This window comes from Lethenteron reissneri, chromosome 43 (genome assembly GCF_015708825.2).
Source record: "Lethenteron reissneri isolate LAM-NWPU_2019-01 chromosome 43, ASM1570882v1, whole genome shotgun sequence".
In the NCBI taxonomy this organism is placed as follows: Eukaryota; Metazoa; Chordata; class Hyperoartia; order Petromyzontiformes; family Petromyzontidae; genus Lethenteron; species Lethenteron reissneri.
The window spans coordinates 7751326-7777108 of NC_083821.1; the positions used below are offsets into that span (position 1 = coordinate 7751326).

The window sequence follows — 25783 nt, forward strand, 5'->3', positions numbered from 1 at the left end:
GGGGTGGGGTCGATGGCGCTTATGTGAACGTGAACCTGCCCGACTGGCCGTGACAACGTTGGGTTTGACAGGGTGGCTGCCAACAGCAGCAGCAGCCTTGCACATCGCTTATACAAGCCAGCGGTGGCCTGAGACCACACACACCCTTACGCTCAGTTGAACAACACTGTCGCATTGCACGCGATTGCATTTATTGGCTTATGTGTCTGGTTTGGGGTGGGGAGGGAGGTTCTTTTTGTTGTTATAAATTTATGCATTCTATCGGTTTAAATGGAATTAATCAATGAACACGCACGCGATAATTGTGCCAACGTTTTGCAAGAGATGCGTGTGATTTGTGTGAAATAAGGAATGATGTCCGCTTTTTTTATTTGTTCGGTAACAAGCGTATTGCTTAAGTATACCCACGACACTTTATTGCTGCAGTATCATGTAATTTGGATGTTGGCACAGTTGCGTAATGGCTATCACACGGGATTTGCAATCCACAGTTTAAGACCATTGGCGGATTTCTTAAATTCCCTTGTCTCTGTCCACACAGCAGCAGCAGCAGCAGCACAAACGAGTGCAGGCGCAATCTATTGACAGGTCGCGTGTGTGCGGTGGGGTAGAACGTGGGTGCTCACACCTCTTTCATGTTGTGTGTGAATGAGAAGGCCCAAAACACTCGATAGGGCCTCTGCAGAGCTCCCTCAAGGTCGGTAGTTCTTCACCTTTTACTGCAGCCTTGCACCTCTGGTTCTCAATCGTAAACATTTTTTTACGTTAATTAATACATAGGTTTGACGAAACAAATTAGTTGGACTTACATGCCCGTACTTAATTTGTGTTTTCGATGATTTACCTTCTAAAAATATCTGGCATGTCTCGCATCCCCAGAAATGGCATTTCGCACCCTCAGGGGGTGGTGTGCACCCCAGGTGAAGAAGAACCACTGATCTGGGTGGAGGCCTTTCCACTAGGTGTGGCATGAGCAATCAATTGCAGGGCTGCCACTTTTACCATTTACCTTGAACAAAAAAACTCGTTCATCCATTGCCTTTTAAATGCTATGAAGTCGTGCAGCGATTCATTGATTTACGTGCACAATCTTCAATCCCTTCACGCGTTAAATCAGTCGTGTATTGTCATTTGTGTATTCGTTTACTCATACTGTACATTCAGTGATTTTGTGTGTTAAGTCATCCATTCTTCGAAAAAAAAAATCCATAGATGACACAATGCAACGTTTAATCCTTGCAGAACATGCTGCTCTGGCGTGATGAAACTCACGATACCAACCATGCCTGTCATCGCACGGTGTATGTGCATGTATCTGGGCAATACTACACGCCAACAACGCTTAATGAGACAAATGATGGACCTTTGCTGTGATGTTCAGTCAGGCAAAAACATCGCTATCTTCCCTTCCTCTATGACAATTTGGAGTTGGTGGGTATTTTCCACGGTGAAACAGCCACAGGTGCTGGCTGCACTGGGGCTCCTAGAGGCCTATGGCAGCAGGACAACTTGATGACTGTACCGTCCTGATGAGTCACAACGCGAACGAAACCGGGGCTCTACAGCTGCCTGTTGGGATGGCCACATTTTCTCAACTCTCTCCGAGTTGGTGGTCTAAATTGCAAAATAAAATAAAACATCGTCACACATTCTATATGTACATGCAATGCTGCACAACTCTGTGTCTTGTTAAAGTCTGCTGCAGTCACCATTCACGTGCTGACAGCAGGTGGATGGAACAACGGGGCGTGGCTGTCACTGTGACTGTGCACTTTCAATGCCGGATCGGAGCGACGCGATTGGTTCCAATGTGTACCACGTGCACTTCGTCGACCAATCGCTCGGCTCTGGGCTGACCACACCCTCCCTGATTCTACCCAGAGCTGCCTTGCATTGAGAATAGCTTGGCTGTGCAATAGTGGTGCTAAAATTAAAGTCAACCTTCCTATGCCTATATATTATTATATATTTTTTTGCAAGCCACACTGTATGCTTGAAAGCAGCTGCGTGAGCTGCGTATGATGGGAGTGAAAGTGGATAGGAGTCGGTGCCTAAATAAGAGCAGGGCGAGTTATAAGTCTGCAGTCAAAACGTATCTGTCTAAAAAAGTGAAATGAAAGTATGCACTCAGTCCTTATATAATCCAGTTGTATCCGCTACTTTGTATGTGTAATTATCACGTCGAGATGAATAATTCACATTTACTGCAGTCATTGGTTCATGGATATATGAAGTTGGACTTTAGCAAAGTATGAACATTTGCAGTTTGACGTATACAGTATTTTAGTTGACCGTTTAGAATACAAATAATTTACTTATTTTGTAGCCAAAGGAAAATACCTATTTAATACACTGACATATGAGCTTCTTAGGTTCGTGTTTCCTTGGCTTCATTCTGTTTGAGCAAGGCAGGCTTGTCGTGGTTTGAGCTTCAATGATTCATCAGCAAGAGGAAGTTTGTGGCATATAATCACTTCCCCTGGTGGGCCACTCCTAGTCCGAGTAATGTATTGGAATCTATCGATTCCACTACATTATCATCTCAGGGGGCGCAGCAATTGGTCGGGTGGGGCCCTGATATTCTATTTGTCTTGCACGGTCACATCACTCATCGAGTACTGGATTCGGACTTGATTCCAGGTTCCGCTCAAAATGGCAAACGTGAATTATTTCATTTACCTAACAGCACTGACCCAGCCAATTAGTAAGAGGGATAGATGTGATGTCGTTCACTTATGAGCCCTTCACGTGTGTAGGCCAGAGTGGGGTGGGGGGGGGGGTCAATGAATGCATTCACGAAACAGAAGGATTTCTACACAAATCTGGCTGTCGCCTGATGATGCCGGTTTTAATAACTGGCGAAACGTGGCTTTCAGTGAACGAGCGCGCACCCCATTCGAACGGAGTGTGCCATCTTATTCTACATTCACCCTATTCGCCCAAACCCAGAAGAAAGGTTCTGCTCGTCTTACCTGGTTGCACTTTGACGACAACGTAGAAGCAAACGTGCGATGCAACATTTTCGGACGCCTAAACGTTACCGCTATAATTGAAATAATATAAAACGTGCAATGTAAATTAAATTTAAAATGGCGTTTTAAACAAGTTTGTTGTTCTTTTACACTGTTGCTGAAAACATCTCTCATGGTGGTTGTCAAGGGGGTCCCAACTCGTAGCTTTGGCCACCAGGCGGGGCCAAGGCACCCCCTGCCCCTGCTCCAGCTATGCCACTGCTTCGCCCCTTTCGTTAATCAATGAACGTCCATAAGTCATGGGCCCGATTTGATTTCTGGTAAATGCAGTGCCTTTAGTGACTACGGGGTTTGCACGAATCAATTGCGTGCAGCGTATAAACGGAGACAATTGCATGCATGTGTTCTTGAGTAGCCATGGGCTATTCATGTCTTTGAGTACAGTAACCTATTGCAGTTTGATCGATTAATCGGAGAACACTAAAATAGTTGGGGGTGGGGGGGGAAGGAGCTCACCTCTTCCCACCGTGTGTGCCGCTGGACGGGAGGTGGTGGGTGGGGCTACCATCATCGTTGGCCAGTTCGCGTTGGGCGTGGCTTTTAGGGGGTTTTCTGCCTTCCGTGGGAAGGATGTCAGGCAGGCACCATCTTTTAAAGAAGCCCGAATAATCCACCACAAAAGAATCGTCTATCTAAAAAACGTTGTCTATGAATTATCGCCTCGGCTCAAATCGTGAGCATGCACATCGATTTCAGTTGACGAATCAACGCACCACATTTGCACGGCTAACAATTCATACGCTATATTCAGGTTTCATGGAGATTATTGTGTCAAACTGCTCATGAGGACAACTTGTGCATTAACAAGCCTGCTAACATGGCAAAGCAGGAAGTCGTATAGAGCTCGCAACTGATGTGACATACGTCACAGAGGGCAGGTTGAAAAGCCGTGTTGAGTCGGCAACCATGAATAAATAATGATAAACAATGGCATTCCTTGTTAATTGTAGGTGGTCCGGTGGCGATGTCCTCCCCTCTGGGGATAAAGGTCGCATGCTTAATCAGATATATCTCCACGTGGCTGATACTGCACTTATAAGAACTTTATCCCCCCCTCTCGTGCCCCGAGTGTTGATAATGAGCTGACATTGCCCTTCTCCATCGAGACGCACGGCTTCCTGGCACACATATAGATCGTTGTTTTCCCAGGTCGCAAGATGACATCACTGTCCTATGATTTTGTGGCCAAAATAGACGATGGTGCTTTTTTGCATGATGTCTTAACGTCCCCCCCCCCTTCCGTTGGGAGAACAAGAGCTCCTTGTATGTCCTTTGAACAAAAAGCTAAACGACTGTGGCATGCGCCACCATCGAAGTGAGTCCCTGTTGGATTGTATTAATTTGCTATGATTTTGTTACTTCCCCTTAATGGAAAATTGTCATTCTTGCCAAATATCGGTCCTATTTTTTGGTGTTGTTATCAACGTGATCTCATGCGAATTTATTTAATATATTGATATAACAAAACATTAAACATTAATTAAGTTATTTACTGTAGTCTTCTTTTGAAATATAATATTTAAAAAAATGTATGGTAGTTGTGTACCTCATTCATTGTGATGTAGTCATCCATCAAAGAAATGCAAGACACATTTGTAAATTTGTTGTTGAGCTAAATGGGACATTGTATCCATCATTAACAGTCAACATTTTACAGGGTGCAAGGTCTGACCTCTCACGTCCATGAGCTTTATAAGACAGTCCTTTGAGGTCTTTATTGTTCGGACATCAGCGAGGGCTTCACAATCAATGCCATGTGGCCTGAAAGTGTAGGAGTCATTACGATAGCTGCCCCCTCCCCTAATCTTTGTACAGCGGTGTGCACAAACCATATGCCAAGCTCCCTAAATTGATAGTCTCTGTGGGCCCTCTTGCAAACCCTATATGGGCCACCATAAACACTTGCCTGCAGCCTCAACATTGTTTTCCACAGACCTGGGCATTGTCCCATGACTTCAACGCTTAAGACGGGTTTTCCTTGGGCAGAGCATTAATGGCTGTTATGAAAGCTACAATAGATCGTCGTTGGGTTTTATCTGGCCAGGTAGATCAGCGCGGTCGAGCGAGCGGCTCAAAATCAGAAGATTGCGAGTTCAAATCCTGGTTGAGGGGTAGGGGTGGAGGGGATGACTGAGCCCATCATCCCTTCAGGGTCGATAATATCAGTACCATTCCAGAGGGGTGGGGGGGGGGTGTCAACAGCGGTTGCCCTATGGATAGACTTGCCCCCATCATAGGAATGTGGAATTTCCACCACTGGCGCTGAGCTGTAAACATTTATATGATTAAAAGTCACATTATGCGAATACGTTATATCTATGTTCCCATAATGATTGGCGGGGCGTTATGACCTGGAACGGGCATGCTTTACATCCCCACACTCCCCATAGGATCCATCCACTCTAGCCCCTCCTATCCTTCTCTGGCCAGGGGGAGGCGATTATTGAGGTTCAAACTAAATTAACCTCGACAACTCTCAGCCGAAGTTAACCATTTCTGTAACTCTCTGCTACATTCCCCCCCCCAAAAAAACGAAATCCGATTGTCCCGTTCAACTAAACGAGTGACTTTTCGATTTAAAGCTTTCGTGACTGCAGGGACTCAGGTGAGGACGGCTGCTTGCGTTGTGGCCGAAACGTCGTGAGAATTGTATTTTATTATGTTTTTATTTTTATTATTTTATTACTTCCCTTCTACGTGACTTTACCGAAAGAACCAAGAAGATAAACGAGTGACGTCGCCGGCGATGCTGTGACGTCACCGGCGGTGCTGTGACGTCACCGGCGATACTGTGACGTCGGTCCGGGTGAAAGCAGCGCGTGGCTCCTTTATTGTTGGCAGGCAGCGAGCGGGCCTGGCATTGGAACCCACCTGGTCCTGTGTCGGCCCAGGTAGGGTCGCCACGGAAACCCGTGCCAAGGCCGCTATAGCCCGAGATTGGCACCGAGCCGGCTCGCTTCCAAGTGTCTCGTGCCAGCTATGAGCGCGTGATGTTAAGACTCGGAACACGTTGTTGGCAGCTTTGATGATTCTAGATTTGAAGCTTTCGTGACTGCAATGATTCATATTCTTAGGTTTTTTCGGTAAAGTCACGTAGGTAAAAACATTAAAAAGCAAAATAAAATAATGATGTGTCCGGTATTCGTGGCGTTACGGACGATGGGACTGCGGTTGAATTCGATTCCGTGTAGCCTGAACGACGACTGGCCCCGAAGTTAGTTTGCACACCAACTTATCCTTGCCAGCGAGAGCGTAAATACCACGGAAGTTTTTTTTTGTGTCACGCTGTACGTGTTTTGTACAATGCACCTTGGAAACGCGCGCACACACATGCTGCGTTGCCACGGGTTACAGTGCGCACTTTATGGAATTTCTCCCACCCACCCCCCCTTCACCACCACCCTAGTGAGCTGTTTATTCGAAATATTTCGTAAACTTTGTGCGGTCACGGCCGTAAATAGGGGCGGCACGCGTTTGTTGACGCTCTTTGCTGTTTGCATTGTTCATAGCTTCGTGTCCTGCCCACTGCAGCTGCATCACGCACATGACAGATGAACAGGGACAGCCTGGCCAACCTCGAAACATGTTGCTGGCTTCTTGTGCACTACCGCAAACAGGGGGACTGCAGCAATCAGGCTGTGTTACTGATTCGTTTTTTCCCTGCATGTATGTACTACATAGAGTTGGAGACAGACAGAGAGAGCTATGAAAAAAAAACGAGCTTACATTTTTGCTATTACGGTATCGAACAAAAAATGGTCTTGGGTAAAGATGCGTTGTTGTCGTTGAGATGTTTCGGAAGCGATGCCGGTGTACGATGACGGTGGATTAGCAAGGAAAAATGGGGAGGCACCACCGAAGTGGAGGTGAAACACTGGAAGCTCCGCGTGGAACCTGGTCGCGATGCGGATCGTTTGTTGAATGACGCCGTAGGGCAGTGGCATCGAGGCGGAGACATTGACCATTGTGATCAAAGTACAGTGATGATATTCTTAGGTTTTTTTCGGTAAAGTCACGTAGGTAAAACATTTAAATTAATAAAAGTAAAATAAAAATGAAATAAAAACACGACGTGGTGACTTTGGTAAACTGCAATTGCTGCCCGAGACACCAAATGTGTCTGCGGACAACGGTGGACTCTTTATTTCAAATGAGGCTCAAAAGCACCTTGCCAATACTGGGGGGTGCTTCACGCTTGGCTGCTCTTTCACCCTGTAAATGCTTTTGAGAGAGAGAGAAAAAAAAAGGCACGAAAATAACTGCCTCCATTCTCCATTCTTCCACCAAATGTTTAACCAGAATGTTTTTTTTTAGGTGGGGGGGGGGGGGGGGGTTATGGCAACATTACACAGTCGTTGCCTGTTGACCCCAGAAAATCCTCCATTCCAAGCGCCCACTGACCGGTTATTTTATATGATTTCTTACCTTTTTAAAATGTCTTCATTTGTATTATTCATTTGTTTTGTCTGATGTGTTATGTCTGTCAGGGAAACGGTGTTTTTAGTGATGAAACCCGACTTAAGAGCTTATTAGCTCGCAGCGTACTTTAACAAAAAATGAATTATGGACACCGCATGTACGTCAGTTGATGTTATTTTCATCCAAAGAATGGAACAATTTTTTTTCGACACATTTGCCTTGAAATATTTTCAGCTTAAGCATCCGTCATGATCATCATCATCGTCATAGACTGGTCGATGTAGGCCTCCCCGTGCCTTTCCATCACTGCAGCCGTTTGCAAATTGCGAGTCTGCAATGCCTGTCGATGAAAGTATCCCATTTGCATGAGGTATTGCAGTGTGTTTTTAGGATGCATTCGTACGTGCGTCTGCACCTTTTTACCTCCTCGCTGAAAATGCTGATAGACCAGTTGTGCTTGTGCACGCCTCCTTGAGTTGTCTGTGGTGTTGCCGCAACCTCGCCAACATGAGTGCAAGGTGGAGTTTGTTCTTGTTTCTGTGTATAGTTTTATTTACATGTTATCGTGGCGTCTTTGACATTTTTTTTATGAAATGCACGTTATTTTCCCAGAAATCATATACCCTCACAGCTGCCTTTAGCTTGCTCCTGAATTCCAGAATTTGCGCTCGAAATGGCAACGAACGTATTCTCCTGGGTAGTAATCGAAGTATTTAAATTGAACGAACTATGGTCTCTCCACTTTCCAGAGCCTTGGTCATTAAGGCAACGACCCTGCATGTTCTAACCTGCAGATTTCTTACGAATGAAACATCGGTGAATTGAATTGAACTATCCCCGTGCCATTTAAAGAGACGCTGATTATTTTGGTTGAGAGTTGCCCTGCTACGGCACGATGGAAGCTTAGTCCTTTCAGTGCAACGGCTCAACTGATGATAATTACCGGCGAAACCACGTACAGTATTCAAATTGTCAATATTGTGGTTTTACTCTCCAACACACAAGTGGTGTGCTGAACTAGTGACTGATTGGCACGTTTTGTTTACGTGGCAAACCTTACTAATTGGCTGTGTCGGGTGGTGCCCGGTTTAACGACAAATTTACAAGATCTAACCCCAAAAAACCTCGATTATGGATAATATTGATCGCGAAAGCCTCCTACGTGTTAAACTGGCGGAACATTCTTTCATCCGAAGGCGAACGACTCGAGAGCTATATATATATTCTCCCACTCATTGAGGAAAACGCAACACCGCGTGCGTGACCTTTACGCTCCTTCAGCTGGGCCCTCGGTAATCACGCAGCCCGATATCGGATCAAAATTACCACCTCCACTCCGTCCTCTCGTGTAAGCGTTAGATGTTGCTGAGCGTGCGTGCCCGTGTGGATACGCGCCACCCATCATCGCCGTGGGCTAACGCCCGCACAAAGGATGGGGAAGAGAAGGCTTGCCAGCTACAAGGAGTTTCCGTCCTGCAGCTTGTGCTTGCTGTGGCGTAGAGTTACGGATACGAACTTGCCCCAAGACCCTTGAAGGAGGGATTTTTTCCGGAGTTGTGGCCGGTTTTATGGACCGACTCCCCTTGTATGGTGTCCATCTAGCTGCCTGTTTAACATCCAGAGAACAAGAATTGCAAGAGGTGAAAAAGCCGTTGCAGCACCGACGTGTTGGAACAACAACAACCTTGTTGCCTCCCCCTAACATCGTAAATCTTCCTGACAAAAAATATCCCGAAGCAGAAGATTAGTGCTGGATGCAGTCATGTTTGCAAATGTGACTTTTAACTTTGATCCTTACCTGTGTGTTGGTAAAATCTTGACTAAAAGCTTTCAACAACAAAATAGTTTTTGTTATTTCTTTGAACCTATCTACGTGACTTTACCGAAAGACCCACATAATATGTGTGTCGGTAGTTCAATGTTAATGTGCCATTGTATTGAGGGACTCCTGCTGTGTGGTGGTGGTGTTATCTTGGTGTGGTCTGGGACTGATTTTTTATTTTTGCTGCCTTGCTCAAGCTTGATAAATGGGACTCAACAATATATGTATTCACATTTAGTCACCCGCTCAACTTTTCCTCTACTTTGCACTCCTATCGTTTTTTCTCTCTCTATTACTTGCCGATGAAACGTTGCTGACTCTCGACCGACCATCCGCTGGGACATCTTCGGACAGAAAAAAAAGCTTCTTCATAGCTCATTGCATTTCCACCTCCTTCAGCAGTCTGAAATACTGATTCTCTCTTTGCGTGGAGGAGCGGGCGGGCGGCTCGCAGGACACGCCGGCCACGCTGCAATGCGGCAACGGGCCCGTCCGGTGGCGAGATAGCAAATACGGCGCAGCCCGTGAAAAAGCGGTAATTGGACAAAAGCCCGGTGCAAATTAATTATGTATTGGGAAGTTGCTACTTGTGCTTTAAGGCGGGTGTAGGGTTTGCTTTGAAGGACCGGTCAAATATTAGTTATGCTGTCCTTACGCACATCTTCGACACAAAGTAATGTCCAGTGGCTTGACGAGATGACGGTATTCGGTGTTTTTTGTGTAAATTTCCGCAAGAAATTAAACCTTTTGTCTAAATGTCCTATGAGCTTATACAGTAGATGTCAATTCTGTACGCCTTCAATATACTTCTCGTAAGTTAAGTTGCTCTTTCGAGTATTTTATTTACATCGAAGGTAAGCGGTGCGTCTCGTACGTGATGCGGTGAGAGCCTTTTGCGCTTCCGAAGGGAGTTTCGTCGTCACATTTAGTTTGCGCGTGTGTTCATGTATTTGGTCTCTATCACAGTTTTCTGTTGGAGTGGCTTTGTCCTGAGCAGCCGTGGCCAACCAGAACCCCGGGGGGGGGGGGCAAAGCGAGAGTCAGTTTACATTCGTCAAGTTGATTGGCGGGTTTTTTTCTAGTTGCTGCAGATGTTTTCTGTGGACACTGGTGGGCAGGATGATCGATATCAGGTGTTGCGCTGTTTGTGGTCCAGCAATGTGCCGCTCTCAAATGGTGGGTCGTTCAGCGTGTCTCTGCTTTGCTGGAGGGAGAACACCCTGGGCTTATGGGCGCATTCCAAAGTAGAGTAATTGCTGGGGGAAGAGCATCATATTTGTACTTGAGGTCGTTTATATCTTCGGTGGGTTGTCATTAAGATGACATTTTTTTGCCAAGTCTGCGGTCTTACACAGTGATTATGAGGTAAAGTAAAATAAGTATACTTGCCAGAAGATAACTAGTCGTATGCCGAAACAATTATCCCATTTAATTTGACTACCTTAGCCTGTTACTAAGGTTACTCTGTTTAACCTTTACACATGCAAGCAAGCTTCGTAGGCCTTTCATGAGAGAGGATGGAAATAAATAAATATTGCCGAGTAAATGCCATGACCCTTACCGTCAATGTTTGGTCAGCAAAAAACGAGAATTCGAAAATTCCACAGTTTAAAGCTTGGTATCACTTGAAGAGGTTTCGTGGCTTTTTGCCATGAGAATACTGAAATGCCCTCTGCAGAGAAGAGTATGACATCTTGATGGTTTGCACATGTCCCGATGATGGACCTAAGATTGTTAACACATTCCTTCCGATAGTGCATATACAGAATATATATTTTTTTAAATTCATTAATTTATTTTGGTCCTTCATTACACCGTTTTTACTGTATGTACGACTTCCAGCAGTTGGCCTGGGTGGTAGTGTAATTCCATCCTCAAATGGCTACGATAGAACATTAGGGTGGAGTATAGCCATGGGGTTGGGGAAGGGAGGTAGGGTAGGGAAGGGCGTGTGGGAGAGAGATGTGGGGAGGGAGGTAGGGGAGGGAAGGGTGTGTGGGGAGGGAGATGTGGGTAGGGAGATGTGGGCAGGGAGGGAACATAAAAAATGAAAAAAGTCCACAAGAAGACTATGGGTGTGGCAGCTGTCGATCCATTTAATTATTTTTTAAACTTCCTGTTCAATACTGCATAACCACAACAAGCTCCTCTCGGTCAGACCAGCAGAGGCACCGGTGCCTCTGTGCATCATCATCCAGTATGTGTATATAAAGGACATCATTCTTGTATTTATTTTGCGGAATCTATACGTCTTGTAACAAAATTTCTTTTTTAGTAGTCAACTAATAGAAAAAAAAAACCTACTTTGTTTTTCAAACAAAAATAGAGAACATTTTCCAGTTACTGCCAGAGCTTGCCGGGGAGGAGCTATGAAATCAGCAGCAAAAGCAGGAGCCAAGAGAAGTCACAACTCCCACCCCACGTAGAAGTCATCGCCTCCCTCCCTCTTGCCTTCCAAAACGAGCCGGCCCCTCCTACCGCCACATACCTCGAGGCTTTTACCACCACCGCCTTCCCCCCCACCACCACCACCTATTGAGCTCGCTTTGCAAGAATGGTTCTCCTGCGTGGCGAGGGCACATACACCGTCTCGGCGGTGGTGCTGGCCAGCCACGTCGTCACCATCGTGCTGCTGTGGCGCTTCCTGAAGAGGCACAGGCAGAAGGTCGAGGGTAAGTTAACCGGAGCTCCGTCTTGTCGGCGTCGCTGTCGTTATTAAAAGGGGACCCGGCTGGCCGGTTGGCCGGTGTGGTTCCCCACGCGCTCGCTGCGTGCGGAGTTGTTGGTCGTTTTAGTTTTTTGTCGGTGCGCGTCCCCAGTCCGCTGGCGAACGGAGTGGGTTTCCCCTCCCTGGACGGGGTGACCTTAAACCAGAGTGCGGAGCCCCCTGCGCTGCTGCGATTGCTCGGTTGTGGGATGCGGCGATGTCCAATGAGCTTTGCTGGGCGGGGAGAGGGGTGCTCTCAAACTACGCCTTCCTCGCTCGGAGACCGCCCACTCGTTGTGCCTCTGCCACGGGTTTAACCCTTCTTGGCTCTCCACGGTTTAACCCCTTGTGGCTCTCCACGGTTTGACCCCTCTTGGATCTCCACTGTTTAACCCTCTCTCGAGGAAGCAGCGACGGTTAGCAGTGTTGATCGAAGGCAGAGGCAGAACATCCAGAATTTACAGACACCAAAGCAAACTTGGCGGTGCCAGTTGTGTAGAGTCAATTTTGCACAGTTTTTAGTTTTTGTTACCTTGACAAAGAGCAGATAAACGCACACGCAGGGCGAGTATATCCAGGAGTTTATTTTGCACAGCTAATCGCAGGGCAGGTGGCCACAGGATGGAAATTCCACACCGTGGGGTGCAACAGCAGAGCAAAAGGGTGACTATTTGCAGTGGTGAGGAGTGCAGGCTATGTGACTGCCCTCCGTTGTTAACAATCACTACTTTGCAGCTGGTACGTAGGTACTCGGCTAATATTCTGAGCAATAGGTATCTACATCGGTGCAGAAAGAGTAAAGTGATTTTCCAAGTTGCCCGATGTTGTTCACTTTTGAGAAGAATGGTTAACATGTGGAGGAAGAGGCTTTTTCGACAGTGAGTTGAGCTGTTTTCCCAATGTTACCTGCAGTAAAAAAAATCCAAAGCATTATGTGAAATTAAGTCAGGTCTTGCAAAGTACAGTGATATAACTAAACTAAATAAGTTAACCAAAATCTAGATTTTAGACTTCCTATATGTACACAACTATAGCTTACACATTTTATAATTGATATTTTTGTTAGGTTTGCCCAGTAATGTAATGGAACTTGCACGAACAGTCGCATCCACAACCTCTCACCTTGGTCTAACTCGAGGTATACACATAACGCCACCACACCTCAGATGTTTTGATATGTCGTAGAGGTATTCATTGCTCCTGTTCCAATGTTTGGCGTATTGGTGTGCCACGTTCTGGCTTACGTTCTGTGGGTTTCAGCTACTGATGTCTTTGCTTTTATAATGCAGTGTGGGCGAAATTAAACACCCCAACACATGGGCTGCTTGGCCTGCTAGTGGACCTGAACAGGTGTGAGCCACATTACCTGCACAATGAATTCGGTACGAATCGGGTAACCTAATCACCTTGTGCACACAGCCTTTCTTACTCAATATGTAGCTGCTCATACTTATCCACAGGTATTGCTGGGGTCGTGGTGGATATGCACGCGGCCTGTAATCCAGCACTGTGGCGACGAGGGTTTGTGGATCTCATTCATGATTTGAGACTCTGTTCCCGTGATTGTTGAGGAGGTGCCGTACCCCGGCTTACCAGGAGAAGGCGGTGCGCCAAAGTGTGGACTTATATCATCTAGTCCTTATGTATCGGATCGAGGGTTTCCCCCTCGCACCTGTGGGTGTTCCCCAGGTCCTCTGGTTTCCTCCAGCATGTATAAATACTCGTTAATTGGTTGAAAACATCTTACTATATAGAGGACTGCAGATCTCGGATAATTCTTGGTAGCACTCGCTCACCACCCCTGCCTGCTGCGTTCCAGCTTTTTGTGGTTCCTTAGCTATTGTGGGATGCAGTTTTCATGATCGACGACGCTATATAAACCGAACAATAAGATGCAATGTAGGGTGTAGTGTACAGCCCTTTGTTAATCCACTGCTCCATGAAGGCTACCTCACGGCCATGGCGGTTGTTTGACCACATTTCACCGTGTTGGGCAATGCCGACTTGGCGACGGGTGAGGGAACAGATTGATCTTGCCACTAATGTTAGCCGTGGCCAGGTATTGAACTTCGGGAGTCAGGTTCACTGTGTGTTGAACTACCACAGAGCCCCCCTCGCTCCACGCATAGTATATACAGTATACGACGTAATATGAAAATGGGCATAAAGTTTGGAACGCGAAAGCAATATGATATAAAACAAATAAACTATATTTATGCAGCTGGGTGTTGTACTGCAATTAAAATTGGTTTTAGATTGCAGTGATATATTTTGTTGTTAAAAGTAGTCGTGCCATTTAGTCTTGGGACTGCCAGAATAGTAACTACGGCTGTTACAATCCTGCTTTAAAAATACAGACAGTGCCGGCAACCCTCTTAATAGATGCACGGGGAAATGCAGTTGCACGGTGGTTCAGCGTATTGTGCCGTGAACCCGTTCGTTCACCTTAGGTCAATTCCCAGCCACACCTGACGTCGGTATTTAGTGACACCTAAATTAATCCCTCCTTCACCTTTACGAACCTGCACCACTGTGGTGAAGTATGGTTCAACAACCCCTATGACTGAAACGGCATGGGGAGGCCTTCATCCAACATTGGTTTGATACAGGGCCACAATCATGAATTCATTACATACGATGATTTTGCACATTTATAGCACAACACGTGCACACAATCTTGCGTGCATATACATCGAGTAGTCACACGTGTGAATGCGTGCAAAGCATCTCAAACACATTATATATATATGACCTATATACCGTAAAATACAATATACGGTATCCCCTCGTTATTCGCCAGGGATACGTTCCGGTGTTGCTCATGAATAGCAAATTCGCGGATAACGATATTGGCCTAAAAAAACCTTCAATACATAAATAAGCTATCTGTCTTGGTTCTTTCTGTAAAGTCACGTAGAAGGGAAATAAAACAAATGTATTGTTTTATTTTTATTATTTTATTATTTCCCTTCTACGTGACTTTACCGAAAGAACCAATACGATGAATCCCTGCAGTCACGAAAGCTTTAAATCGAAAAAAAAATAAGCTATTCAATACATGAAAATTATCCCATCATTTTATCTCATCACTTTCTCGCATCTCTTTCTCTCTCGTCACTTTACCTCATCACATTCTCTCCCTCGATGCAGTCGTGTAGAGTTCAAGAGGCGATTTGCAAATAGCCAAAATCGCCGATAGCAAGTTTGTGAGTAATGAGGGAATACTGTCATCTATTTTCCAAGGAAAGCAACACTGAGTGCAAACACTCCATATTTAGGAGGATCTTGTATTGGGATGTTGGCCAACACCAGTTAAGATTGCATGTTTTTTCTTAGTTAAGGTTGAAATTGTGAGAGTCCATGCAGAACAGGGGCAGAACACACAAACTCCACGCAGAAGAAAGGCACCCAATTCAGGAATCGAACTCAGGTTTTCTTTGCTGCGAAACACCGGTGTTTACCGCTGCGCCATGCTTACGTATATGTACGATTAAGGCTACAACCAATACAATATTGCAAGGCAGCTGAAAACCTTCTCAGCTTGGTGCACGCTTAATCCCTGCAAGTCAATGCTGTCAAAGGAGTAATTTGCCCATCGCAGATGCAAAAACCAGACCTGACCGAACGACCACACCCAAATGCGATGAGTCTCATTCAGGCACGGTGGCCATGTGACACCGCCGTTTCGCCTCGGCGATCATGTTCTAAAGGACACGCCTTAAAGCTAAACTATGAACGAAACTATATATTTTTTATTTTTACAGGTGAAGACCCACTGAGTTGTACAGCTCTTTTTCGGAAGCAACCTGGCTTATCGCAAAGGACCAGCGCAACGAAGTGGCTTGTCGCGTGGACATTTATCGCAGCCAAATACTTTCAACGCACGTTTCTAAACGTGGGGGGGAGATATCCACGTGACCACGGGGAGAGACACGCAAACTCCCAAATATACAGCAGGCGTCAGGGTCGGGATCGAACCAACAACCTCCTGTATACCCGGCGAGGTAGTCAACGGCCTAGTCTTGGAAAAAAGAACAATGAGCCGCGTGTGTTGGCGTCATGGGTCAAAAGTTACCCAAAATAAAAACAAATCTTACTTACTTAATTGTGAAACGCATAGCGCTTGCATGCCCCCCCTACTGAAATAAAATTATCAGGAGCCTCCTGAAAAGGTCTTGAGACTGAACGAGGCTTTCTGGGGGGGATTTTTTGTTTGTTATAATAACAATAATGACAATGGTGTGATTTGAGAATGAAAGCTTAGAACAGAGCAGACTTGTTCATGGTGTATTCTGTTTGATCTTGAGTCTCGCTGCTCGCAGACATTTCACAGTGGTGCATTTGCCTTCTGCCAACCGTAGAGCTGACTCATAATGTAAGGAGGTGGGGGTCATAGGCGTATCTTGTTTCTTACAAGAAGCTCGCTGCAGAGAAAGCTTGCCATGTTACTACGCAAAGGCGTAGCGCTATAATATTAATAATTGCTTGTTTGCCCAGGGAAGTCACATATATAATGGTATGGCCATCACCCATGACATTGTACGTGTCTTTTTTTAGCTGTGGGTGTAATCCTAGAGGAAACTCATGCAGAACAGGGGGGGGAGAGAGATAACATACAAAGGCCACGCAGAAAGGTGCTCGAGTCAGGAATCGAACCCAGGTCTTTCTTACTGTGAGGCGCATGTTTTAGTTCCCACGGTGCCACCCCGCTACCCACGAGACGTAGCAACGCGACAGGCGTAAACCGTTCACCCCCTTAAATTTCGATTTAAAGCTTTCGTGACTGCAGGGATTCATCTTCTTGGTTCTTTCGGTAAAGTCACGTAGAATGGAAATAATAAAATAATAAAAATAAAACATAATAAAATAATTATCACGACGTTTCGGCCACAACGCAAGCAGCCGTCCTCTGTCTTCTCGACAGACCTGTTCTCCACCTGAGGACGGCTGCTTGCGTTGTGGCCGAAACGTCGTGAGAATTATTTTATTATGTTTTATTTTTATTATTTTATCGTTCACCCCCTTCTTCCGATTATGTAAAGATTTGCGATTCAGAGTCGCGATTTTATTCTTAATTTTTTTTTAATTTTTTTTACGTTGTGGTGAATGTAGCGGCCTCCAGTGGCTGCAGTTATAACCTGAAGCCATTACAGGCAAACTATACAAATAATAAAAAACATATACATTCTTCCGCGCGTAATTTGATGCAGCTTCAGAATTGATACGAACCGACTGCATCGCACAGCTCTACTTAGCACCGAAGATCCAGGCATCATGGAAATCTGAAATCCTCGGGGTTATGGGCAATATGAGGAGATGTTCCACCTCCCCTCCCCTTACATAACATGGTACAGTCCTGTCACGCTGTAAACGGATACCTCCGCTTGTGAACTTTGTGTGCAGCAGTCTTGTTTGAGCCAAGCATGTGCTCGTAATTAGCACCGGGATTCAACATTATTTTTAGGGGTGTTTTGTAGCCAGGGCGACCTTGTTGTTTGCCCCGTCTTGAATTTGTCTTCTGGCAGACACGTTAATCACAGCCCATCAATCGGTCATCTATTACTGGGCTGTGCATGGTGCATGCAATGCATGTATGAAGTGCGTGCGGTATGTGTGCACGTGTGTTGGAGGGTACAAGCACAGGTGTGCGATGTTGATGAGCTCAGAGGGGTCAACACGCATGTCCTTGGTTGCTGCTTAGAGAAAAAGCAAGGTTGAAACTGTGTCATGTGACACGAGTCGTTCTGTCCCGAGTAGTAACTGTGACCGTGATTGCCACGGGGTTATTAGGAACCAGCAGTGATCGGGGGGGTTGGAGTGAATAATACAGATACAGGAATACCTTTCACTTTCGTCTGGTTAGGGACCAGAGCATGAACGAATGACAAAAATGGAAGAATGTCAAAGCAGAGCTTTTATTAAGCCTTGCAAATTAATTTTGGCCGGCGAAAAACGTACTCACAAATAACTGCAGTAGCTATATAACGCACGCGTGCGAAACCAAAATAAACATAAATGAAAGAAAAATAAGATACAAATAAATAAATAAATAAAATAAATAAGTAAACAAAACTAAATAAACAAAATGTTATCTTGAAATATTTGTGTTCTTGCGTAAGTAAACACTGTAGTATTATACTGTCATCACAACAATAACTATTAATTGTTTACAGTATGATCACAGAAATGAGTAGAGTATTATTAATAATGTGTGAATAAACACAAATATAAGAGATGCTCACCGAACGACTTCTATTCAAAGACTGAACGAAAAAGACGGCGCATGGCACGGACGTCGTGGAAAGTTTGGGGATGAAATCGGACGAAGTAGGAAAGCCACGTGGACGAAATTTGAAATGTGGTTACAATTGAAAACGGCCGAATGAGCAAAGCGACGAAAGTCAAGTGGGCCTAAAGTCGAGGTATCACTGTGTATATATTGAAAAGGACATCCCATTGCAATCCAAGGAGGCCCCCCAAAGTACGGGTTCAATAACCCACTTGCTGTACTGCCATTCCCAGTGGGGTTTTTGGGGAATCTTATACGGTCGTGTGATCCATCAACATTTTTCTGCACTCCGCTGGATTGCAGTGCAGGTGAGTGTCAGGATACGAGGCTTAATTGTGTAAAACGTTGCAAACTACGGGGTCAGTTTCTCTACGCTAAATGAGTCACTGTAATTGACGTGCAACAGCTTACTGAATGAACCAATCAATGATAACGGTGCACAGTAATGGTTTATACTCTTTGGTTCTTTCGGTAAAGTCACATAGCTATAAAATAAAATAAATCACGACGTTTCGACCACAACACAAGCGGTCGTCCTTAGGCGGAATTCTTTTTTTAATCCAGCAGTGGAACTGCTAAACTAGCGAGAGATCGAAACGTCGTGATTTATTTTCTTTCTCTACCTACGTGACTTTACCGAAAGAACCAAAGAGTATGGATTCCTGCAGTCACGAAAGCTTCAAATCAAGTAATAGTTTACTTTCCATCTGTTTTTGGAGCTTTACTCGTGTTCCACTTTGCCTCTCGACTTTTTGTGCGCAGCGAGTAAAGCCCTCTGAAAGGACGTCTTGCGCGCAGTATTTCATTCGCTGCTCGGCTGTCTATAGCCTTTACTGAACGTGTAAGTTCATTGCTCCTGAAGATGCTCCCTCCGCCACCCTGACCGTTTGCTCGAAGCAAGGGGGGCCCTGTAAGGAGCTGCGATGAATGAATTGTGGTCACTTATTTACCCCGTGCTCCAGCAGACTGCGCCGCGTGGCGTGGCGTCTCTCCGCCGTTGTGTCCACCACTCGGGAAGGCTAGGAAGTGGCTGTGAAAACAATCTCGCGCCTCTCTTGGCGATCTCCTCTGTCAAATTCGAGGTCCGGGCATGAGGGCAGTGCAAATGATACGACGGGGACTCTGTCAACGCTTTTAAATTTAGTTTGACAGTCTGTTTTTAATCATTGGCTTTTCCCGTACTTTGATTGGGGTTTTACCTTGACGGCGTGAGTGTTATTGCTGGTTTTTATCTGTAATGTCAGGGTAGTTATTGTTAATATTATCAGATTTTTTTGCATTTCGGTTGGAATGTATTAAAAAACGGGACTGGATCTTCTTGGTTCTTTCGGTAAAGTCACGTAGAATTGAAATAATAAAATAATAAAAATAAAACATAATAAAATAATTCTCACGACGTTTCGGCCACAACGCAAGTAGCCGTCCTCAGGTGGAGAACAGGTCTGTCGAGGAGACAGAGTGGAGAACAGGTCTGTCGAGGAGACAGCGTCTGAAGAAGATGAATCCCTGCAGTCGTGAAAGCTTTAAATCGAAATTTAATCGGGACTGGAGTTTTTATTTTTTCTTTCTGTACAACGTTTTAAGATTTTATTTTTAAATGAATGGTAAGCGTCATCACAAAAAATCTGCACATGTTAATAGCATTGCACTTATATGATAACAATATTGATAATGACAATGTTTTGGGTCATGTGTCGCTTTATAGATTTCTCGGTTATACTGGTAGGAACGAAGTGGACCAGACCACCAATAGATTAATGTGTCCGTCCGTCCGTCCGTCCGTCCGACTGTCCGTCCGTCCGTCCGTCCGTCCGTGGGAGGGGTGGTGTTGAGGGTGGTGTTGGAAATGAAAGACTACGAGTCTTTAAATCTCACAGCGTTTCTTGTCAAAACAAACACTTTTAATTAACGTTACACTAGAATACAGTAATTTTTTCTTTAACTCCTCTATACCTGGTCGATATCTCTGTACCGGTACAAAGTATTATTCCTACCAGCCCACCCCGCAGGGTCCTGTTAAGGGCCATTGCTTGACATTTTACCTGTTACATATTTTAGGCGCTCTTGCAGGGTATTGTGGATATCAAATATGTGCTTAAACAGGTAAAAGTTAATCAAATGAGTGTTTTTCTATTCACCAGCCTATGGGTCTTCTGGACCAATAAAGTATTTCATTACTATTTTAGTCTGATTCTAACACCAAGAAGGTCAAAACGGGTAAAAAAATTCTGCTTAAACATATTTTCATGAAGAAGACTGAATGGAAAGTGGCTTTTTAATATTGCTTATTATTAATATATTAATATTCAGCGGTGTTTTGATAGCACGCTCCAATTGTGCCATGACTCACACTTTACTTACTTGGGAGATGTTTGTGGGAAATTGGAAATCTGGATTTGTCCTGAGACTTAATGGGGCTTTCCTGCAGGAATAACTGACAAATCGGCTTTGACAAATTCAGTGTTATTATAAACTAAATGTGGAAATATGCCACGATTATGTTTAACACGTAAAAGGTGAGTGATTTCCTGTGCAAATGAGCATTGAGGCAGCGCTCACTTACAGCCCTGAGCCAGTGGTGGAAATTCATCATTCCTATGGCAGGGGCGAGTCTCTCCAAAGGACAACCACTGTTGATCACCCCGCAAAGCAGTGCTCATTTTATCGATGCCAGAGGGATGATGGGCTGAGTGACCTCCAAACTCAGGATTTGACCTTGCAACCTTCTGATTGTGAGCTGACTTATCTGGGTGGTTACGGTGTTTATAACCCTTGACGTCTCAGCGTTGTGAGAAGCTTCGTTCGTGGAAAAAAATTATGCAAACATGTGCTTCTGTGTGTGGGAGTAATTTGGCTGTAATTAAATTATAATTCACGCTATCATGATGTACATTTTTATTCGTAATTAATTTATTTTGGAGGTTAGATCGTCGTCGTGTAGGTATAATGTGAATTATTAACTGTAACCCTCCACCACCCATCCAAATTAAATCAAGTTGTCACGTCATGGGCAAAGAAGCCAATTTGTTCGGTGTATCAGCAAACCGGAGGAGGAATGTTGAGAAGCAAGCGAGATTTTGCTAGCTCTGTCAGGCGTTGGAGGGTCACGGTTAAATATGTACTACCCTACCGCACGATTTAACTCAAGATAAACTAACAACGAATGAGCTCATCAGCCTACCTTGCACTCTGCTTTAACAAAATGTATTGCCGCAAGTGTGGGTACACAGCAGCAGCAGCAGCAACTGCTCTGTAAACAATTCAGAATATGCGAGCCGAGCAGTGAATCGTAAACACGTGAGTGCGCGTGTGCGATAAACATTTATGGATTCCATTAAAATGACAACGCATGAAGATATGCACACACTGTACTTTAACGTACGTGTGCGCTCATTTCAGCACGCATTTGCAATGGAACCTCAAAGGTCCTCCGTTTAGCCATACTAAAATGTTGGACCAGCTGATGTTAGTAAGCACCTATTTAAACCATTAAAAACAAATTTTTTTAACTAATTTTATTTTCACTATGGGGACCTCATTTGCCAGTAAAAATATGATAATTGGTTCTTTACCCTTCTATCTGGCAACAAAACTGACACCTTTTTGCAAGGAGGTCTATGCAAACATGACTCCTTGCAAAAAGGTGTCAGTTTTGTTGCCAGATAGAAGGGTAAAGAACCAATTATCATAATTTTATTTTAACAGGTGAGGCCCACTGAACTATATAGCTTTTTTTCAGTAGCGACCTGGCCACAAATGATAGCTCAACAAAGTAGCTTGTCACGTGGACATTTATAGCAGCCAAATATTCTATAAAGGCACGTCGATTCTAAATTTGGAGGGAAAAACCGGAGGACCTGGAGAAACATCCACGTGACAATGGGGAGAACATGCAAACTCCAGATTTTCAGGCATCAGGGTCGGGATCGAACCCACAACCTCCTGCGTACCCGGCAAGGTAGTTAATTTCTTGCCACTGTGGTGCCCCTATTAAGCCTGGCACGCCACACGAGGGGTGGTGTGGCCTTCAACGTGGCTTTGGATGCCATTGACTTTGACTTTGCTGGTTTATTCAGGATGTTTCTGTTGTGTGTCGTCGCTTTAAGATGTTCTCTGTTCATATTTAGTTTGTTGCGGTTGCACCCGACTCAAGAGCCGCATGGCTCACAGGGCTATACCTAATACATGAAACTTGAAACTTGAACTTCCCAGTCCCAATGTTCCCAGACTGCACCAGGTACTCAGTTATGCCCAGACCAATCTCGATGAGGCACAGGCCAAGCTTGGATGTCACTTTCCATTATCCATGGCAGGTGTGTAACGGTTAGTCTACTGGAGTGGCGGTCCAGAGGTCGCCAGTTCGGTTCCATCTGCAGGTCGCGTGTGGTGCGGTAAAGTGTGGGTACTCCAACCTCTTACAGTGTCTGGCTGACGTGGAAGAGTAGACCAAATACCCGGTATAGGTAGTCCTCTACTTACGATGGAGATGCGTTACGACGACCCCATCGTAAGTCCAAAAATATCGTAAGTCGAAGATGGCCTAGCCTACCCAGGAGTCTTAAAGAATGGTGATAATTTAGTAAAACAGAGAAATTCACAGTACCGTACTGTATAAACTATATACTGTATGTATTTATTAATTCCAATACTGTATTGCACAGTAAAATGTAAAGTAAAAAACAAGGCAAATTCTTAGCCTACCTATATGAACTGCAATTTGATAGAATTTTGTTGTATCGCCATCGTATGATCGAGATATCGTAAGTCGGACCATCGTAACTCGGGGACTATCTGTATGAGGGGCTCTCGAATGCTCCCTTGAGTGGAGGCCCTTCTACCAGCAGTGGCGTGAGCAAGCAGTTTCAGAGCTGCGCTTTTACCTTTTTTAAATCCATGGATGGAAATCGACCCCAAGCGGCCGTGCTCATAGCGCAGTGCGCAAACCATTGCACCGCCGCACCCCACAATGGAATACGCATACACCGAGACACATGCACACGTACACACTGTCACTTGAGTGCAGACTTTTGCACTTGCTAAGAGGCTATTGCAGAAATTCGTGCTCCATGGTCTCGTGCAGTCTCACTCGTGAATGACCATACGCACGTACCTGCACACACGCACGCGTGAATATGCCCCGAATGCACGCACACACGCACATGCAATCATTCATTACCCACCACATGCCATCCTCATCTGCCAACACACGATGCCAAACATCCTGCACTTATTTATAAAACGGTCTATTCGTTTATATGAGTCACGTTTGAAATGTTTGCCCTCCCTCTTAACATTAACCATATTTTCAGAAACATTATAATGATTAACATTAGCACTGTATTATTCGTGGCATCTGCCACCGTGTAGGAATATACGTCGATCCGTTGCCACGCGAATGAATACGAGGGGAGGATGGTTTTACTTGTAGTAATGGAGATGAGTTGACCCTGACTGGGAATTGGTTGCAATTTTCACTCTCACGCGTCAATGCCCAGCCAAGTGAGCTCTCCGAACCATCGCCACTGCCAGAGCGGGCCCCTTGATTTGTCATTTCTCCATGATTAACTGGCAAAATCGAATTAAACGTGATTAATTGCCATTGCAAACACAATTTCCACGGACGTGAATATACCGCCCCATGTTATTACATATGCATTTCCTACACATGATTGTGACATATAGTAGTCGGTTTGAATGAGCAACTCTTGGACACAGTGCGGCCAATGCTCCGCTCAAGGGCTGGTCTCTCATCCCACCAGCGCGCAGGGAAATGCTGCTGCTAGCCGTTCTCCGCAGTCATCGTGGTTCACAATCGACAGAAAACAAAAAGTGCTCAACGTTTATTTACTCAAGTGACCCGCTAGGTCTAAAGAGTTCAAGGCGCAGCCTTGAACGTGTCTTTCTCACGCCACCACAGTCCACCAAATATAAGCAGCCCTCCATTCTGTCTCCCACACATACACATAAATGATCTGTATGAATTCCTCGGCCCCTTGGCTTTCCAGACCAATGTCATCGAGCAGCCTTTGCTTTGGCAGGCAAAACTGTATAGGCCTCAACCGTCTGGGACTCATCCCGCACCTCCTATTAGCACGATTGGCTACGTACGGTGCGAAAGAAGTTCAAAATACATATACATCATAAGTCAACCTTCTTAAACACATGCGGTTGAATTATCATACGTCATTGGCAAGAGCACCCCATATAAAATATTACTTTGGGCAATGCCTTCTGTAGCGCGTTTCCTCGAGTTTTAGGCCGAAGCCAACGTTCATCTTGCTACGTGAGATATTTGAAGAATCACCTTTTGCCTTTTACAACAGCCTCTTTACAAAACTTGCCCAGTATTCACATATGCGTAAGAAACAAAACGCCATTGTTCATTGATCACATGATCACCACACTGGTCTTCGCAAACACATTGGTATATAAGGCCCTTTTGTGGCTTTGAGATGTCATGAAGCAAGTAGACAGGCAGAATTAGGCTTTAGAGATTCAGGTTTGACGCTAGATTGTTTGCTACACATACCAACGTGTTACTTTTACAGTTGCTTTGAATAATGTGTTGTTTTAAGAGCAGGTGGTGCAGTAAATAGTTTGTTACCTTTTGTTGCCTTTTGATTTTTTTTTACTTTTTCAAATTCGGAGACTGGTGGTGTTGCATTTGGTAGAGAGGCTGGCGTAGCGTGGACAGACTGGTGCTGCATCTCCCGGCTTAGTTTCTCGAATCTAAATTGGAACCACAAGTTTCCCTTCGATGCGCTAATGCGGCCGTCTGGAACGCTCTTCATGTACGTATGTATGCTGAACTTCTTTCGTAGCCGTGCGTGGACAACCGTGCTAATCGAAGCCACTGGAGCTATGCACTTTTAAATCTCGATTGAAAACTCATTTCTGTAGAACTGCCTTTTTGTGTTTAGTTTGTTGTCCTTCCCTCCGATTAGCACGGTTGGCTACGTACGGTGTAAAAGAAGTTCAACGTACATACACTGAGGATCACAGACGTGCGCATGATGGCAACGCCAAGGTCTGCTGAACAGAACATGTTCAGTGTGCTGAAGTCTGTCGACTATAGAAAAGGTACGGCAACACCGTAAAGCTAAACGTGTTAAGTTAAACTGTGAAATGTGTACTTTGAGGTGTAAAATAAGTGCGTGATAATTTTCACTGTTTGATATGAAATACTGTAATCTGCGCTGTAATTGAAGTATGTAATTTGTTTACACAATACATATTCATCAATGAAGCGATGCTAATTTGTACTTAAGCTGATAAAAATGTGGCGACATCGAAGACTCACGTAATTGGCTTAGTGAATTAACAGTGCCTGATAAAGCAAAGTTTATTTTAAATTTTAAAGGAACTTAAATAAATCTATCCTTCCTCTCACTTGCTTCAGTTGTCTTACATCATAGGCAATTAACAATCGCTTTAATTTCGTTAATTGCAACTGGAGTAGAGCAAATTACCAACACAAGTGACGATCGTTGTGATGTGAAGTGAAAACTCGCCCC

General features: G+C 44.8%; 1 protein-coding gene across 5 annotated transcripts in view; it reads left to right on the plus strand.

The window, feature by feature from the left end:
* Positions 1 to 25783, plus strand: part of LOC133353248 (plectin-like) — a 229135-nt gene that overhangs the window by 103766 nt on the left and 99586 nt on the right. Inside the window, exon 1 of one of the 5 annotated variants that reach the window (XM_061569340.1) lies at positions 11813 to 11945. The exons of the other annotated variants lie outside the window; for them this stretch is intronic. Within the exon in view, the coding sequence (XP_061425324.1) occupies positions 11828 to 11945 (118 nt within the window). The 5' untranslated portion in view covers positions 11813 to 11827. Of the gene's footprint in view, positions 1 to 11812; positions 11946 to 25783 lie in introns of those variants that run through there. 5 annotated transcript variants of the gene reach the window in all.